Raw genomic sequence first — 18,599 nt, forward strand, 5'->3', positions numbered from 1 at the left:
AAAAAAAACTAAATTTATGATATTTTGGAAAAAAATTCATAACGAAAAATCTAGACTAGATAAAAAAAAATGGTCATCGGGAACAGATTCGGCGCATCAAAATCTTTATATTTATGACAAAATTTTTTGAAGGAGGATTTTGCTGCAGACCAGTGTATTCGGTACATACCTATGTTGGCAAGCCGATTTAGAATTGTAAATTGTTGATTAAAAAAAAAGTTACCCTTAACAGCGCTGCTGAACTCACCATGCGATTTCTTGTTGCATTTAGTTTATCCTCCAAATCTCCGCACCTATATCTGTTACACATTATAAAATACCTTCTGTAGGATTATATGGTATGCCTGTTACAAAAGACATAACAAAAACAAATTTTAAACGAGTTTTCGAAGGATGTGGACGTGTATGGCAAGTGCTCCGATAATTTCATTGTTAACAATAAATTAAGTATGACAATTGTTGTTTACGTTTTCAACCGAATTATGTAAATATTAAAGATAATTTCAACAAATTTCTTGGCGATTGTGAGAACATTATTGATTTTGTGATCAGTAAAATCTAAATTTGAAGCCATGGCTATCTAACATTAAGTTTTCTGCACCTACTGGTGATGTTAATATTAGTATCTTGCAAACCAATCTTAAAAAACTTCTTGGAGAACTAGAAAATCTGTGTGATTTGCATTTGCGACCTTGGAAAAATAATTATTAGCACTCAAAATCCAGCAGACAAATGTTACAGTAGTTCTGAAAAAATCTGTTAACAGCAGTTCGCCTGGGTTATTAATTATGGCGTCTGATAAAAACTCTGATGAAGATGTGTTAAAACATTTGTCTAAATCAGTGTCTCCTGCAAATATATATGACTGTGTGAATGGTACAAGGAAAATTAGGGACGGGATCGTAGTTTACTGTGATAATCAAAATGCCTTAGATAGATTCAAGAGCTTTATTAAAACAGTATGCAGTAAATGAAGCCAAAAAGCTCAATCCTCATTCTATATTAAAAAATTACTTATTAAATGGTAGTTTTCTTAGCGACAATTAAATTACATATAATCTAAGTTCGCTGAATAATTTGGGAGACATTGATGATCAGGTAAAAAATTCTCTATCAAAAATAGTAAGCAAAATATCGCTAACATTGTAGCATAAGTTTCTCCTGTTCTAAGAAATCCGCTTTTGGAAAAAGGATATGTTTAGCTTGAATGGAACAAGTGCTATGTTTCAGACTATTTGCTAACCCAGTGCCACAAGTGCTCTGCTTTCGTTCAAAATAATTTTGCATTTTATGAATATTAACTTATTGAACTCTGACAATCACGCCCTCCCCTATTGCTTCGAGTGTTATGGTTTCAAGCAGTGAATTAAAGTGCCTACCAGAATGTCAAGGAACTCTACATCATTAATCCATGTACTTTTCACTAATAGGGATGATCTTTCTGTAAATTCTGTGGCGCTAGTTACTGGTTCTGTATCTGATCATAAATTTATATGCTGTGAATTAAACATTTACAATATGTACCGAAGCATACACCAAAATTTGTAAGTTTCCGCGATTTTAATGAAGTTGGTTGTTATGAATATCTGCAGTCTTTAGACTGGAGTAAATTTATATCTAATATTTCTATCGATAGTAAAGTTGAATTGTTTAACTCTTTGTTACTTAATATATTCGACATCCATGCCTCAGTAAGGATTATTTATTAGAGCCACTAAAAAATGTGCTCCTTGGTTAGCATGCGCTTTAAAAATTATTCTCAAACAAAAAACATTAGACACACACACACACATTGCATACAACAGACACGTACCCGCACTTGTTCAAGAAACATCCCCTACAACAATAACAACAGCAACAGCGAAGTGGACAATGGAAAGAGGATGTTTCTTGAGCATGTGTGTGTGTGTGTATGTCATTATTCTTTAGCCGAAGAAGATGACCTTTAAACATCCAATAACCCCCGATTACATCACTTCTTCAGCTGAAGAATCACCTTTGAAGTCGCCGAAGAACTGAAGATGGCCAAAATTGCATGGACGCGTCATCCTCGGTCCCAAAAGCTCTATTGTTTTAACTACTTTCGTTTAAGAAATATTTATGCTAATTCGGCACTTCTGAATTTCAATTTACGAAAAATTCTTTGTGATTGTCTGGTAATGTCTCGTAGTGGTGTATTTTTGCCCTAAGTCATGTGGTACAAATTTTCGCTCATCGCACTCACTCCTGTACCGATGACGCTATCCCACTCTTATATTGAATTCAATGCTGCACACTGGAAACTTTGCCTACGCTCTATCTATATTGATATTATAAGATCTTTGGACACTACATTGTACTAATTTATTAGTTTCATAAAGTACGATTTATGCTTTATTTCAAATTATAGAAAATAAAATAGGTACGAAACTATTTAGTCTCACCATCCATCTAAATTGATAATTACATTCCAGAATAATTACGTCTGCATAAACGAACTCAGTAATGGTATAAAACTATATGTGAACTTTTATAAGAGAAGCCGCCTACTTTTGTTGCAGTATTATCTATTGATTTGAATTTTTATATATGTTAAATGTTAAGTTCGGGTGGATAACGAAATACAAGTCTGACGAAGGAAGTTGGCGAGAGGTCGCGCAGATACTTGCCCATTTATGACTTATTTGGGTAAGTCACTTGGATACACAAATAAGCTTTCAGTAGGCGTAAATTATAGTATTAATACAGATAGGACAGTAGTGTACTAGAACATAATGTAAAAACATGACTTATCAAAAAGAAAAAATAAACCTATTGCTTTTGTTTTATAGTTAGTTTTCACATTCACTCTCATCATGGGAATCTCTATTACTGTCACCAACAGCAACAATTAGTTCTTCTGTTTGTCTGTCTGTTACTTGCTCACTGATCCCTATTTTTAAATATTTAATCTACGCCCCTGATGGGAATACTGAAAAATGAGGGCTGCAATCTTTATACCTAAAACTGCCTACTTTTGCCACCGCACATTCACGTAATTTTAAAATTTCCGCCAGCTTTCAGCGTCAGGCCTGTACATTAGTAGATTGCGACATATTCCGGACAAAATCAGCAAATACTAAATACATTAGTTTAAGTTTCAGCAGATCGGCATCTATTTAAATCATTTTTCGCAAGATGCTGAATGTCACGAATACACAAAGTGTCTTCTCTTAGCCGTTCTTCCTCAAACACTTTTAGATTTGTCCTCTCGGAGAAAAAACTCTTTTTCTATGTAATTTTATAATTAGATAGAATCAGAACTATTTAAACTAACTGTAACATTAAAAAAGTGTATAACACTTAAAGCGAAAAGGAATTTATGCACCTTTAAAAGGTTAGGTTTTAGTTGGTTTGGGTTGCCCTGATTCTGAATTTAATAAGAAGCGGACTAAACAGACGGTCTTCTCAATTTTACATACACCTATGGAACGATTTTACTAAAAACTAAACGCAAACTGCTAATTTATATGCCGATCCGTTCCGAATTCAACATCTGAGCTTAACATGTGTAATAAAATTTATTATATATGATCTGAGTATATAAAAAATTAAATATTTAATTTCTATTATTCTAGATAGTCAACTCGTTAGAAAAACTCCAGCGGCCTATTCTGATGGGGTTTACATGCTAGCTGGTCAAAACCGCCCGAGTCCAAGAAAACTAAGTCGACTATTCATGCGCGGTCGAGATGGACTTGGGTCGCTTAGAAATAGAACTGCAATGTTGGCCTTTTTTGGTCAAGTAGTTACTTCGGAAATCGTAATGGCAAGTGAAAGTGGCTGCCCAATTGAAATGCATCACATAGAAATAGAAAAATGCGATGAAGTTTATGATAAAGAATGTAAAGGGGACAAGTATATTCCTTTCCATCGTGCGGGATATGATAGAAGAACTGGAAAAAGTCCGAACAGCCCAAGACAGCAGGTACATTATAAATTTACTTTTACAAGTTCGAAACGAAATGACGTACAGTAGTTTAATTCGTTCTCGCCTATTGAGGCTGTTTAAAAAAAGAGTACACAAAAACGGCTATACTGTATCATTTACCTAGAAAGTACGCATTAAATATTATTTTGTGGTATAACAGAAGGAAGCAAAACACCTTAGCTAGAGTCAAATTTCAATAAATGTTGGAAACTTTAAAGGGATACTTTAAATTATAAATCGAATAGTTCGTCCTGACCGAAAAGTATAATAGAAAGGGTGTAGTAACGAAAGAAACGGCATTAAAACAAACAGTTTCAAATTTGACGTAAATACAGTAGCAGCCTTTTATAAAATAAAAAATGTATTCTTCAAAATATACTGATAAAGTATAATAACAGAGTTCTACCATCTCCACTTCACAGTGAAATTCGTTTCATTAGACTGTGAACGTAGCGTCGAAATTTTATATCTCTTATTTTCCACCTAATGCACTAAATCAATCACAAATTACTGCCTTCTACTGCTACTCAAAAGAAAAAACAATAATGTTATTGGATAAATATAAATAAATAAATGAATTAACAAGTAAATAGTATATAACACCCAACAGCGGTCTTTCCATTATAATTTCTGCCAAGATAACTGTACAGAGTAGTCCATTAAGCACGCCCTGCTTTCTAGCAGTCTTGCCGTTGAAATTAGAAGAAAATGTTTCCAATAAAAAATTTCCTTGGTCAAATTATCCAGCTGCAGAAATTAATTTCAAAGATAACAGACTTCCGGATTTACCGGAAGTATACATCAGCAGCCTTATTTTAAATGTGACACCCTGTACATTATTACATTTTTGAATTCAGCATCGATTTTAATGTCCAGTTTGTTGAGTATAGTTTTTGCCTGCGCGGTATGTTTTTGGAGTTATTTATAGAAAATTGGACGTTTGCAGTATCTTACAAAAATTGTAATATCTCGACAATTCTACACAATAAAAAGATGCGGCTGTCGCTGTTGAAAAGAGCATGAAACGCACTTGGCTTTCCATCTAAAAATTTCTTTCAAAGCACATTAAATCATTACACTAGTAATGTTCAAATTTTAAATGTTTCAATCATCAATAACTCTTTACGTAAAAACAAAACTCATTTAATATAAATAAATAATACAACTATGTTAGTTATTTTACAATAAAAAAGTAAAAAGTTCTAAAACATTCTACAAATTAATTATTTAATATTTTACGTCTGCCTGTCCTATCACAAAAATCACAAAACGTCATTCTACATTTATCAAAAAAGTACATTTTTTACTGTATAGAGGACAATTACTACAATAAATATATGATTAAAGATAGTGGTACTGAGTAGCAGATACTGTTGCGCTTTAAAAAATGAATGTTTGGTTTTTATACAAGACAAAGGAGCAATAACAGTAGTAGGTAATTGCAAATTGCAAATTTAAGTTGAACAAAAATACTAAGACTAGGAATAAAAACAACTAAAACTTTTTCCTTTCCTCTTTTATATTCTGTAGTGGTACAAAACAGGTATGTTTCTATATTGGTAACATTATCGTTCTTGGTAAAAAAACTACAGATAGAAGATAATGTCCTTAACTACTTCCTTGTAGCAATGAGTCGGTATTAAGAGCGAAATAAAACTGGAATTTATGTTTGCACACTGACACCTGATATTTTAGAGTTCATTGTTCATTGTTCTGGAACGTAAATTAAATCTGTAAACTAGGAGTTAACCGGATATCATGCAGATTGCCTACTTATAAAACTGTCCGACCTGGAGAAGGTATTACGAGGATTCCTGGGTTTTTCATGGAGATTACTATCGCTGTTACAAAATCTAACGTAAAAAACACCGCAGCTAATAAATCTACGATATTACGTGACCTTTAAGAGCACTTGTTTGAAGTTTAATATCAAGTGACAGTGAATGACTGTCAAAGATACACTTCTTCATAGGAAATAAAAAAAAACGTTATTTATGCTTCTACGCATTTAAATGTGTAAGACTAGACATAAAACTTAGTATAGCTTCCAAGAACTGATATTACGTTGTACCTATTTAAAAAAGGTAGTCAAAATGCGAGAAAATATTACAATTTCTGCAGTATTATAAATTGAATGGTTATTTAGTTATATATGCATTAATGAAATATGCAACCTAAAGGATTTCACTAACCTTTTATTAGTTTGCAACATACCTATGGTTTGTCAAACATTGATTTCATCAGGCGATTGTAGTTACTACTAAATATTTCTTCAGAGAATTTTTTAAATATGCCTGAAAGGAGAGTACTCCTATATACCTAGTGGTACATTTTTTTTTACAAATTTAGGAGAAGGAAATTATAATAGTCTCTTTGTCATTAAAACTACATCTTGTATTCTAAATTTGTTAGTTTCTAGATGTTCTAGCAAATTTAATTTACCTTTACGATGGGAATATTTATACATATATGGTACCCTAAAAACTCTTTTGGACTGCGCCAAATTTATGTTGAGATCCAAATGGAAATAAAATAGAACTCACAGAACTTTTACCTATATTGTACTTTAAACACAATACAAACTATAATAAAACAGAAATCAGGCAGTATGCTTACCAAGAGTTCTGGATTTGATATTTTCTGGCTGAGATTATTATTACATAAATATTGGTTGCATCCTTATGGATATAAATCAGAAATTAATTCTTCATTTACGTGCTAATTGTTAGTAAAATATGTTTACAATAATTTGTCATCGATGTGTAAAAGATTATAGTAGGTACCTACTTGACATAAGACATTATTTAGTACATTTGGTAATTTGAGTACTTAACATAAAACATTATTAATCTTGGTAATTGGATTATTTAATAGAATACATTATTTAGTAGATGTTATATATCTGTAATAGTTATATTCAGGGTAGATCCTGACATACCTCCCGTCTAAGGGTTTGGATTAACTAATATACTAAAATTAATCCAAAAGGAAGTACACGCTTTGTCTTTAGTTAATTTTCGCGAGCAATTGGTGAAGAAAATAATACTTCCTTAATATATTTTTGGAAGAAGTGAACAGATCCTGCAGAATCTTGACGAGTAAGAGTATTTAAACTTAGATCGCTTCCAGAACTATTATTTATACATATAACTTTTGTATAACATTCGTGGCATTGTTTAGAAAAATGTTTAAACCAAATAAAATATTTAAAATATGAGTAAGAACAGCAACAAAAATAATACATGACTATTAAAATTATCACAATTAGACTGATAATGACAATGTTGTAAATACTTGGTTGAATAATCTTATGAAATTGTTGGAGTTGATGTTTGGCGGTTGGTAGTTGATTCAAATCAATGTCGGCTAATTCCACCCCTTCGCATTTTTGTTGTTGAACGTATGCAGTTATCTTCTGCAATGTTGATTGACGGATTATGACTAGTGTTTCCGGTTTTATTAAATGATGAAAGGAGGACGCTTTCGATTGTATAACATCTACATTTACGCATCATGGAGAACATTCCCTTTCCATAAAAATGAATATTCATTACAGGGTTGACTTGATTTTCACATGTAATTGCTTCTTTAGTTGATTCGGTTAACATGACAAACTAATGTTTTTCAGAGAAAGAATGCCATATTTCAATACTTAATTTAATTGTACGGATTGGGTATTCCAAAGGAATTTTATAGTAGATATGAATGTGTTTTTAATTTAACTTCGCAAATATATTTTTCTATGTTGGTGCTATGGATCGTAATATTGTAATTTAGAATAAAAGTTGCTTTTATCAATTCATCCTTTAATTGATTTGGATTAATAACTGATGGATGTAATGTGTTATGTTTAGCAAACAAAATTGATGGTATTATTTCTGAGAAATGTCCCTCTAAAACCAAAATCAGACTTCTTTATAAATTGAAATGTTCAGTTAGAGTTTTAGAATATGTTAATTGATTAATTTGCTTAATGGTAGTAGCAGAAAATATATTAAACAAACCTAATAAATTGTTTTTCTTATTACCTTCATCTTTAAAAGATAGTAAAATTTTAAAACGTGTAAACAATAGCTTTATAAGTTTTAGGACTAATAATTCTCTAAGTAGATTTATAATAAATAATAAATGTAGAACCCCTAAACAGCATGATTCAGGAGTTTATCTATTAAATTGTAAAGATTGTCCTAAAGTATATATAGGTCAAACAGGCAGAAAGTTCAAAATTCGCATAAACATTTTAAAAGCTTTTCTAATAAAAAAGTGGAATCCACCTATGCAGAACATCTATTAGATAATAGTCATAACTTCAACAGAGATTACAGAATTTTATATAGATAGCATAATAGTGTCAAGTTAAATTTACCAGAACAATTAGAAATTAATAGATGTTATAAAAAAGGAGTGATTTCAAACGATCAAATAGAAGGGAATAGTTAATATTAATTGTATCAACTTTAAGAAGCACTTCCCTCCCACCTCGTGAATATATATAGATATAGATCAGTTAAGTTTGTATATTCATTACCTGATGATACCACTGAGTGGTGAAACAATATTGACGTGTTTACAATATATTTTCCTGAAATTGGCAGTGATTGTAATCGTTAGTAGTGGTAGGACCTTTTATACTTACGTTGTGAGATATTAGTAACTTATTCAGATTCTTTTATGTATTTACATATGTATGTTGAAATTTTTATGGGGGGCCTGAAATGATCCCATATTCATTGCAAAGATTGGGCAAACCCCAACAAAACCTTCTATCATTATAACTTAATTAGTACAATGAGATAACCATAAAAAAGTTACAAATCAAAAGAACTAGAAAAGTGGTCGATAAGCATTTTTTACGTAACCTCAGGTAAATTTAGGGTTGTAACCAGATATGTCATCAAAGAATGAAATTTCGACAGGGTGTCATTATATAGCCCCGGGACCGTCTTTCAACCAATTGTGTAAAATACGCAAAAATTGCTAGTTCGTCTTGACCAGGGAAGATAGAAGTACCGAGCGGCATGGCTTAGAGGTGTAGACCATTGCTTAGCATTCGGGAGGACGCCGGTTCGATTCCGGGTCCGTCTGTCTTGGTCCAAGTTTTTTTGTGGTTTCCTGGGATCACCTAGGCAAATGCTGAGGCAGTAATATTCCACAGATAATCTTTCATTCTCTTCTGTCTTCATTTCGTCCGTCTCATCTTTCTCACCCGAACCACCACCCACCCATTCCCACGATTCCTGAAAGCAGGCTGAAGAGGGCCTTCCGCCCTACCTTCCGGCGTAGTCCAGAGGGACTGCCCGCCCACCAGCATTACATGTTAAAATACCTGTTTGAACTTCGTCATTAATCACGGGACACAGACGAAGATTAATAATTTTTTTTTTCTCTTGTTCCTTTTTTTTGTGAAACATTGTTCCTATTGTAGAGTGAGATAAGACGTGCCACTGTGGGTCAGTGCCTCTATTTTTGTGGCAATTCAGAACAACGAAAGTACAAAACCTTATAGGGGCTCCCACTTCTCTAATTAAGAGTACTTCATGATAGAGTTTCGTCTTGTCAAAAAAATAGTACAATAAACACGTCAGTTACACAAGCAGAGTATTGAGCTACGTATAATAACTGTTAGTGGCGTAAAACCCAAATCAGATATCTTCAACTGAAAGAATAGATACTGGCGACAACCGCGAAGATGTTCGGATTAGAATTTTATTTACTCTATTAAAAAACATTTAAATTGGTCTGTTTAGTCTGCGCCCGCGCGTAGTTTTTCATATGTGCGGGGCGAATGCAAATAAATTCGCCTACGTATTACAAACGTCACATATTTGTTGATTTTTTTTGTTACAGACTAATCAAGTAACAAGTTGGATTGATGGCAGCTTTATCTACAGTACAAGTGAACCATGGGTCAACACTATGAGATCATTTCAAAACGGAACATTTTTAACCGACTGGACGGGAAAGATGCCCATTAGAAATTCAATGAGGGTACCTCTTTTTAACAATCCAGTATCAGAAGTTATGAAAATGCTTAGCCCAGAAAGATTATTTCGTAAGTCACAGTGTTTTTTTTAATTTCATTAAATTAATAATGTCATCGCAATACCACAACCGAAAAAATCCCTGTTTTCAGAGCCACGAACTTTAAATAAAATAATTTCCTTCAGCTTCATTCTCACTTCGGTACTATATTGTTTTAGTTGCAATATAATTTATCGTACATATTTTTTAAATATACCAATTAAAAAAAAAAATTAATTACAAAATTTAATAAAAATAACATATTGTCACATGTATATAGGCAATCCAACATACATAGTGACAAATAAAACCAAGTTTCTAGACGACATACACTAAATAGAATGTTCTAGAAAACGTATAGTCTCTATAAATAGTTGTCGCGAGATCGAGTGGAGTTAGTACGAGTCAGAGAGTTCAAGGCGATAGAAAAAGAAGAAAGAGCGAAGAAGTGATAATGTTTATATAGTGGTAAATTGTTAACTAATTAATAATAGAAGTTTTATTTAGTCAGTAAATTATTAAACAGGAGTAATAGTAATGTGAGAAGGAGCTTGAATATGTAACATTTAGTGTCAGAAGTGGGATTGAAGAAGACTAAAGGGGATTGGAAACGAAGGAGGAGGAGTTTGAAGCATTCCATCGAATAATCCAGAATGTTCATCGGCCAATTTTCTGAAGTTTCCATTAACTGCGAGAAACCCTAGCAAGTGATATACCATTGGAAAGCTCTCGAATAATAATTGAACTAAGACTAACTCTCTACTGCAAGACCTGAAGATTCCGATGCTAGGCCATCGAAAATTATACCTTCCACTTTTGACATTAAGATCTTTTGATCTGTTTACCTGAAGCAGTTTGGAACAGCGGCAGAATCAAATTCCTGAATTGATTCAGAAAAAAACACAGCTATAATAATTCCTTTACAAGGAGAGACGCTGTATATACTCCAAGGAATGCTCGAGTGCCAACAGTATTACTTCCACCATCTTGTCAACCACCTAGAAATGAGGTGCAGCGATAAACACCTTCAGCAGGTACATCAGACGCAATTGAAAAGCCGTAACCAAAAGAAGTCACGAGACTCTTTAGCAATTTGAGTCCAATGATGTCATCATTTACTATAGATGATGATATCATTGGATTGGACCTTTTTCAAGAACATGGAATCGACTTAAATCTAAGCAATTCTACAATGCACATTGCTGGAGAAGAGATAGTAATGTCAAATCCTAATACGAAGCTTGAATGACGTAACGCTAAATGACAGCTGCCCATTACCCCGAATTGATGACACACTAGATAGTCTAGCAAGAGCTAAATAATTCTCTTCTCTCGATTTGAAAAGTGGATACTGGCAAGTGAACAGGCATCCGCTGGATAAGGAGAAGACTGCCTTTACAACAGGAAATGGTCTATAGCAGGTCTATGTGATGCCTTTTGGATTGTGTAATATACCAGTTATATTCAAAAAGCTGACGGACACTGTATTACAAGGATGAAACTGAATAATCTATTTGGTTCATCTAGACGACATTAATATACTAGGAAGGACTTTCAACGACCGCTTCCGAAACGTGACCGAAGTGTTCAAGAACTTGTCAGCCGCACGACTGAAGCTAAGTCCCAAGAAATGCATGTTAAGACGAAAAATGAAATACCTAAGCCATGTCATAACACCAAAAGGAAATATGACCGACACCGACAAAGAGGATACCGTATGAAAACGGCCCATACCGTAGGATCGTCACGAAGTTGTCTGGGAGTTTGCTCCTACTACCGAAGATTTGCCGATATAGCCCGACCACTACACAGACTTACAGGAATTTCATTCCATTGACACCCGAATGCCAAAAAGCATTTGAACAAGTGAAGGTTACACTCTCTGGAACCCCTATCTTGACGTACCCACATATCAGCGAACCCTTTATTGTGCATGCCGACGCTAGTAATGTGGAACTTGGTGGTATGTCATCCCAAGTAAAATCATCATCATAAAGTCGTCAGTCCTAAGACTGGTTGGACACGTACCTCCACTCTTTCCTATCCTGAGCTAAACTTCGCATTTCCCTAAAACTAGAACAACCCACATCCTTAACTATTTGCGAACAGTAATCTAACCTAAGTCTACCTCTACCCCTCTTCATTCCTGTTTCTGTCTCTAATATGTCTGACTAGACCTCTAATCTCCTACTCTTTCTAATACCTTTTCATTTCTAACCTTTTCTACCCACGTTATCCTCATCATTCGCCTATAACACCACATTTCGAAGGCTTCTAACCTTTTCTTTTCCGCCGCGCTCCAAACAAAGAAAAAAGTCATTGGATACTTAGACACTCTCGAAACCAGAACCAAATTATTCTGTCACTCGTCGAGTGCTACTAGCCGTAGTTAAAACCCTCGAACATTTCCACAAGTACTTCTATGAGCGGATGTTCCCCTTAAGAAGGGATCACGCTTCCCTTAAGTGGCTACTGCAATTTAAGAACCCAAAGACATATTGGACGATGGTTACAGTAACACGGTCACGCAGATGCACTATCCCGGACTTTCCGTAAAAAACCACAAACATTTTTCATCTATATAGAAGAAGGATCGATCTCTTGTAATCTAACAACCCTTCAGCCTAAAAGATCCTGAGAAAGCTAGGTGTTAGTCGAAGACCAGAGGAAGGACGAAGATGTTCGCCCAATAATGAGATGGAAAGAAGCTGGAAGCTCAAGACCATCGTGGTCAGGTATAAGCCACCTAAATCAATCTACGAAAAGCTATTGAGCACAGTGGACTTCCCTTAACTTAAACCACGGAGTTTTGAAAATAATGTGGGAAGGTCCAGATGGAACCAGAAACAAACTTTAAATGATAATTCCGAAGAAAAGAATTTCAGAAGTCTTAGAAGCAGTCCACGGCGAAGGACATTTCAGCATTACGAAGACGCGAGCGATTTTATTGGCCACAAAGTAGACGCGATATAGAATACTGGTGCAGGAAATGCCCGACATGCTCCACCAGTAAGGAAACGAAGACAAGGAGTCGTGGACGAATGCAACAGTATAACGGCAGAACCATTCCCAATGAGAGACTCCAGTAACCGATATATCTTCGTACTCATGGATTACTTACTTTAACAAGCATATGCGATATTGAATCAGGAAGCATACACCGTTTCTGAGAAGCTTGTCAATGACTAGATTAGCCGATATAGAGTACCAATCGCACTCCGACCAAGGCAGGAACTTCAAATTAGCTTTGTTCAGGAACATCACTGAACTAATGAGCATTACTAAAACGAGGACTACGTTCTTACATCCACAGTCTGATGGAATGGTTAAATGATTTAACGCTACTTTCGCATCGTTAACGAATACCAAACTGACTGAGACCAACACATACCACTATTCCTCCTACTTTATAGATCCGCCATCCATGAGACAACTGGAGGAACACCAACCAGCATTTTATTCGGGAAAGAACTCAGGTTGCCAACGGACATGATGTTTGGTCGTCCTGGAGACTCTTCAGTACCTACAGATGAATACGTGGGCAAACTATGAGAACGACTAGAAGCCATCCATAATGCTGTGCGTACGAAACTGCGATTTGATGGGGATGGTTCATACAACGTTACTCGACGCATCAACGACGTTGTTTATCGAATTCGAAAGGCACCTCGGGCAAAAATGAAATCGTCCATCTTGATCGGCTTGTTCCCCACAGAAGCGACATCATTGATCGGGACGATCAGTTTTAGGAGGGGGAGCAGTGCTACATTTATGTAGGCAACCCAATATACATAGTGACAAAGAAGACCAGGTTTCTACTCGGCATATACTGGAAAATTCTAAACAACGTAGTCTCAAACAATGACTAAACAATTATTACCCATAATTTCAACTGGATTAAGATAATTCGGATCCAATGTAAAAATTAGTAAATATATAAATGCGATAATCTGAAACAACAATCATTTATAATCTATTTGTATATGGGAACATTCACAACAAAGGATATAAGTTTGTTATCGACGTGTCAAATACTCTTTCTTTAAAAAAAAATTATGTATCACCAGCGCACCAAGACTCAAAGACATAAAAAGGAATCTAAAAATCGAGAAGAAATTCTAATTGACGAAAGAACTTTGATGATGGATGGCAAGTTCAGTTCCATAGAAAGCAATAAAGAAGCGGAACGGATTATTGTTCTGAGCGAAAAATTGGGAAAAGAGCATATGAAGTATGTCTACTTTACATTCAAAGGAGTTCTTTATGGACGAAACATTCAAAAGCTGCAGCAACCAATTTTCTCAAATATACACTGTTCATTTCGAAATTAATTAGTTCGCCAGTCCGAAGCCTAAAAAATGCGTGATGGAAATCAGAAATGACTTGTAGGCATATTTCGCAAGTAGACGCAGCAGTATTCTCTATTACGATGTAATTTGCCTTTTGCTAGTGAGACTGTACGCATTTTTCGCGACACCACCGTAAACAACTGCGAACTATAAAGTCCTAAATAATACACATGACCATGGGTGAAAAAAGACTATAAACGGCATTTATTAAAAAAAAATCCTAAAACTAAAATAACATAAGTTTGTGCCGCATTAAAATATCTAAAAATTCGAAATACTTTTGTCATCACTGCTACAGTCTGATGAATTTAAATCACGTAAATTAATAATAACAAAAATGAAAACTGACGCGTCTTTTGACAATAACAATTTTAGGAAAATTTGGTAAATGACTTAATTTTATAGTCCACAGATTATTACTCGTAACTCCATCTAGCTCTAAAAAGTCAAGTATTGAACGTCATTTTCAATTTTAGAAACGGTTGATGATTATATCATCATTAATTTGTTTCAGTCCATTTTTGAAGTACAAACCCTCGTAAAGCGAAATATACGTATTTCAATAGTACCTACAAATTACACTAATGTTTAAAATATTCTCAAGCCCATCAATATATAGTACCTAGTTATTCTCTAATTGCTGGAAGACTAATAATAAAATCTATGGATCTAGTAACAAATTAGCGACAAATTATAATACACTTTAGAAGTAAGAACTTTGTGTTTCCCTATCGCGCCTTATATTCACTAGGTATATAAAATCACTTTTGAGGAGCTACATTATGATTAAGGCTTGTACAATGTCAATTTGTATATGCTAATAAATATCAGTTTTTCTAAGTGATACGCCTGTTATATGTTCTTTAGTCCTCACATTAATATTCCATATTTCCTGAGCTCTGCAGGGATGAAATTTTTTTTCTCACAAACAATTAGAGAAACAGGTTACAATTAACAGACATATGAAAATTATTAACTTTAGTAATAGTATTTCAAAAAAACATATTTAGAAATTATATTAAGTTCCTGAAACATTTAAGAGGTAAATTTTATTTTATTTTAATTTAATTACCTGTTGAAAGTTTGTTTTAAAATGTTCCAACTGCGACGTCAATACAAATTGTGAATATATGAACAGGAATACCTACTTTTAACCCTATTCTCAAAGCATTTATCAGCTACTGTAGTTTTAGTAGCACAATTTTATCATTTATTACCTATAATATTGCACTTAAGAATAACTAAAGGCATATGTATCCTAAATTACCCTCTGATTAACATTTACGTTTTTGTAATTTCCGCTATATAGTTTTTTTAAACTTTGGAGATTCATTGATAATAATTATATAATTATACTAATTTATTAGAAAAACATATTACAAAAGTTTATGAATATGCAAATCCTGGTCAATGACATCGCTAAAATCAATTAAAATTATTATGGTCTACAGCTCGGAAACTTACTTTTAAAAAACTGTAGTGATTATCACAAAGTGCATCATTAGCATATTTTGAGAGCATAATTACAATTATTAAAGTTTCTGGCTTTAACAGTAATGCAAATCGTTTTACTATGAGGTAATAAACCTATTATTATTATTTGTTATGCTAATTAAAATAAAGAAACCCACTTCCTTATTGCTGATATATTAGGATAAGATGAATAATGTTGTGTTTATGCAAAAAATATTGTTTCCAGTGAAGTAGTTATGTGTAAGCATCTAATGAATCGATCACTTATTACAGTGCTAGGAGATCCTCGATCTAATCAAAACCCGGCACTGTTGACCTTTGGTATTCTTTTCTTCTGCTGGCACAATGTGGTAGCTGGTAGAGTCCAAAAGCAGAAACCTGACTGGTCAGACGAGGAAGTATTTCAACGAACAAGACAAATCGTTGTAGCATCTTTACAGGTAATACACTATCGCCTTATCGTACGAATTTCAAAATAAATATTAACTTCAGAAAATACAAAATTAGAACGAATCCACTATTATGAACGTACACAATTGACATTTTCGCATTTTTATAAGATTGCGTGTGCACCAATTATTTATCGACATAATAAGGTGGAACATATATCATAAGTAACATCAAGCTAGTCATGGCTTACATTTACTTCACTTCAGTGCAAAGCAGCAGGTAGCTTATATCGCTTATATAAACTTTTGTTGATTTTAAACGAAAAGGTGACGTTGATTTTGTACTTATAATTATTCTAATTTCGTCAATTCAAGTTAACACAAGGTTCTTTTTTATTGTACTTTTTTAAAATGTTTACCCTTTTTTATTCTATTTTGTTGTAATTTTTTGCTAAATAAGATCTCAGAACAAAACATGTTTAAACTTTTAGTAATCCTTAAACATATACTTTTATGTTCTGTTTTTTAGAATAGATGTCCACACTGTCTTTCACGTAAATTTTCCCCTTAATAAAACTCTATAAATAGAAATGGAGTTAAATCAGGTGATAGGGTTATTGTTACTCTTACAACTGACCTATCTTTTTAATACGTTGATGACCAAACACCCATACCGTGTGTGCTTTAGCACTTTCCAATTGATACTAACAAAAAATCCTTAATGACAGATTATCTTAGAGTTCGTCACTAATACTTAATGAAGTAACTGTATGATCATTCAACTGTTAAATTGTCCCGATAAATTTTAAATCCAACATTATTATCCATTAAAAGAGAAAAATCATTAAAACTGAATTTATTCTGTTTCTGTCACTAGTCAAGTGCGAATTTTCCTGAGCCTAAGTATGAATTTCTTCTGTTGCTAATTCATCATTGATTCATCCGTCCAAATAATTTTTGAAAAGAGCTCGAGGCGTCTTTATTTATTTTATTTATAAAGAACTGACATAATTCCATTCTCCAATCCGAGTCTCCTGTTCAAAACAATTATACATGCTTATAAAGATATAAATGAAAACAATATTCTTTGAATGAACGTTTGCGAAAGAAATTACTAATTCTAAATATATCTTCTGCCATATTTTTGTTTGTTAAACAAACGACATATTCGAACAACGTTTCTGTCACATTTTCCACATATCTACATAAAATAAATATCATATTTCAGCATTTCTGTAATTTTCGACTTCATTTTCCATTTTGTATTTTAATTTTTTTTTAATTAAAAAAAGTATACAATCCCAAAAACGAAATTAATATTAAATAATACAGAATTATTCAACAATTGAAATGACAATTCAATACATGACCGAGTTAACATTTGAAAACCGTTAAAATTGATCATAATTTACAAAAATTACTGATATTTTCTTAAAGGTAAATGATAGGTATGATGCCAAATAGTACACAATAAAAGTCCGCTTGTCCGCAAATATGTGAAATATGCGTAGTGTTTCATTTAAAATAAAGTTTCTATTGTCTGAAGTTCTCAATATTCAGATTAATTTTTTGAACACTCTGCATTAATTTATAAAAAATATTTATATGACACCAAAGACATACAGGGTGTTTTATTTAAAATAACACAGTTAGTGCCTATTTCCGGTATAACCGATAGTGAAACTTAATTAAAAATATTTTTCATTAAAAGTTCGTATTAAATTATTACGAATACCAAATTTTCAAAATTAAGTTAGTTCTGATTATTACTTCTCAGTGTTATAAGGACTTTCTTAACAACCCCTGTATTCCATATTATTTCTTATTGATGCGAGTAGACAAATAAATACATTTTAATATATATCTACGCAAAAATTTGTAGGATTGTAATAGTTACTTTTAAATTATAAAGAGAATAACTTGTGACTGCATTGAGCAAGATTAAGGTTTTAGAGATTTTATATTACTAATTTGCCAGAACCTAAAAACGGCCATCGTCTTAACAGAACATCATTTTTTACGAATACCTACCAGCGTTTCTTGGCAAGGATCTCCCCGAATACGAAGGATACAAGCAGGATGTCCATCCTGGAGTGACTCATCAATTTCAAAGTGCTGCCTTTCGATTTGGTCATTCCCTTATACCTCCAGGACTTTACAGGCGTGACAATAAATGCAATTTTAAGAAGACACCCATGGGTCATCTGGCTATTCGGTTATGTTCGACATGGTGGGATTCCAATGTAAGTCACCTTATCATTTTTATTTTTTAATTTCCTAAACACTATACACTATCAAAGTACCTAAAATCCTGTAAAAGTTATGGACACACCAATATAGAATGATATTCCAGTTGAAGATGGGTGTATTTTTTTGGATAATCTCAAGCAATATTTCACAATGATAAAAGAAGATCAT

The 18,599-nt window shown here is 33.4% G+C and overlaps 1 protein-coding gene across 3 annotated transcripts in view; it reads left to right on the forward strand.

The window, feature by feature from the left end:
• Positions 1 to 18,599, forward strand: part of LOC108735923 (dual oxidase) — a 104,805-nt gene that overhangs the window by 66,566 nt on the left and 19,640 nt on the right. For 2 of the 3 annotated variants that reach the window (XM_018468156.2, XM_018468158.1), the window contains exons 3-6: positions 3,597 to 3,946; positions 9,797 to 10,001; positions 16,066 to 16,232; positions 18,188 to 18,424. In XM_018468156.2, coding sequence (XP_018323658.1) covers positions 3,597 to 3,946; positions 9,797 to 10,001; positions 16,066 to 16,232; positions 18,188 to 18,424 — 959 coding nt within the window. The remainder of the gene's footprint in view (positions 1 to 3,596; positions 3,947 to 9,796; positions 10,002 to 16,065; positions 16,233 to 18,187; positions 18,425 to 18,599) is intronic. The other variant, XM_018468157.2, reaches the window with a different exon arrangement.

Source organism: Agrilus planipennis, unplaced genomic scaffold (assembly GCF_000699045.2).
Source record: "Agrilus planipennis isolate EAB-ADULT unplaced genomic scaffold, Apla_2.0 scaffold95, whole genome shotgun sequence".
Classification (NCBI taxonomy): Eukaryota; Metazoa; Arthropoda; class Insecta; order Coleoptera; family Buprestidae; genus Agrilus; species Agrilus planipennis.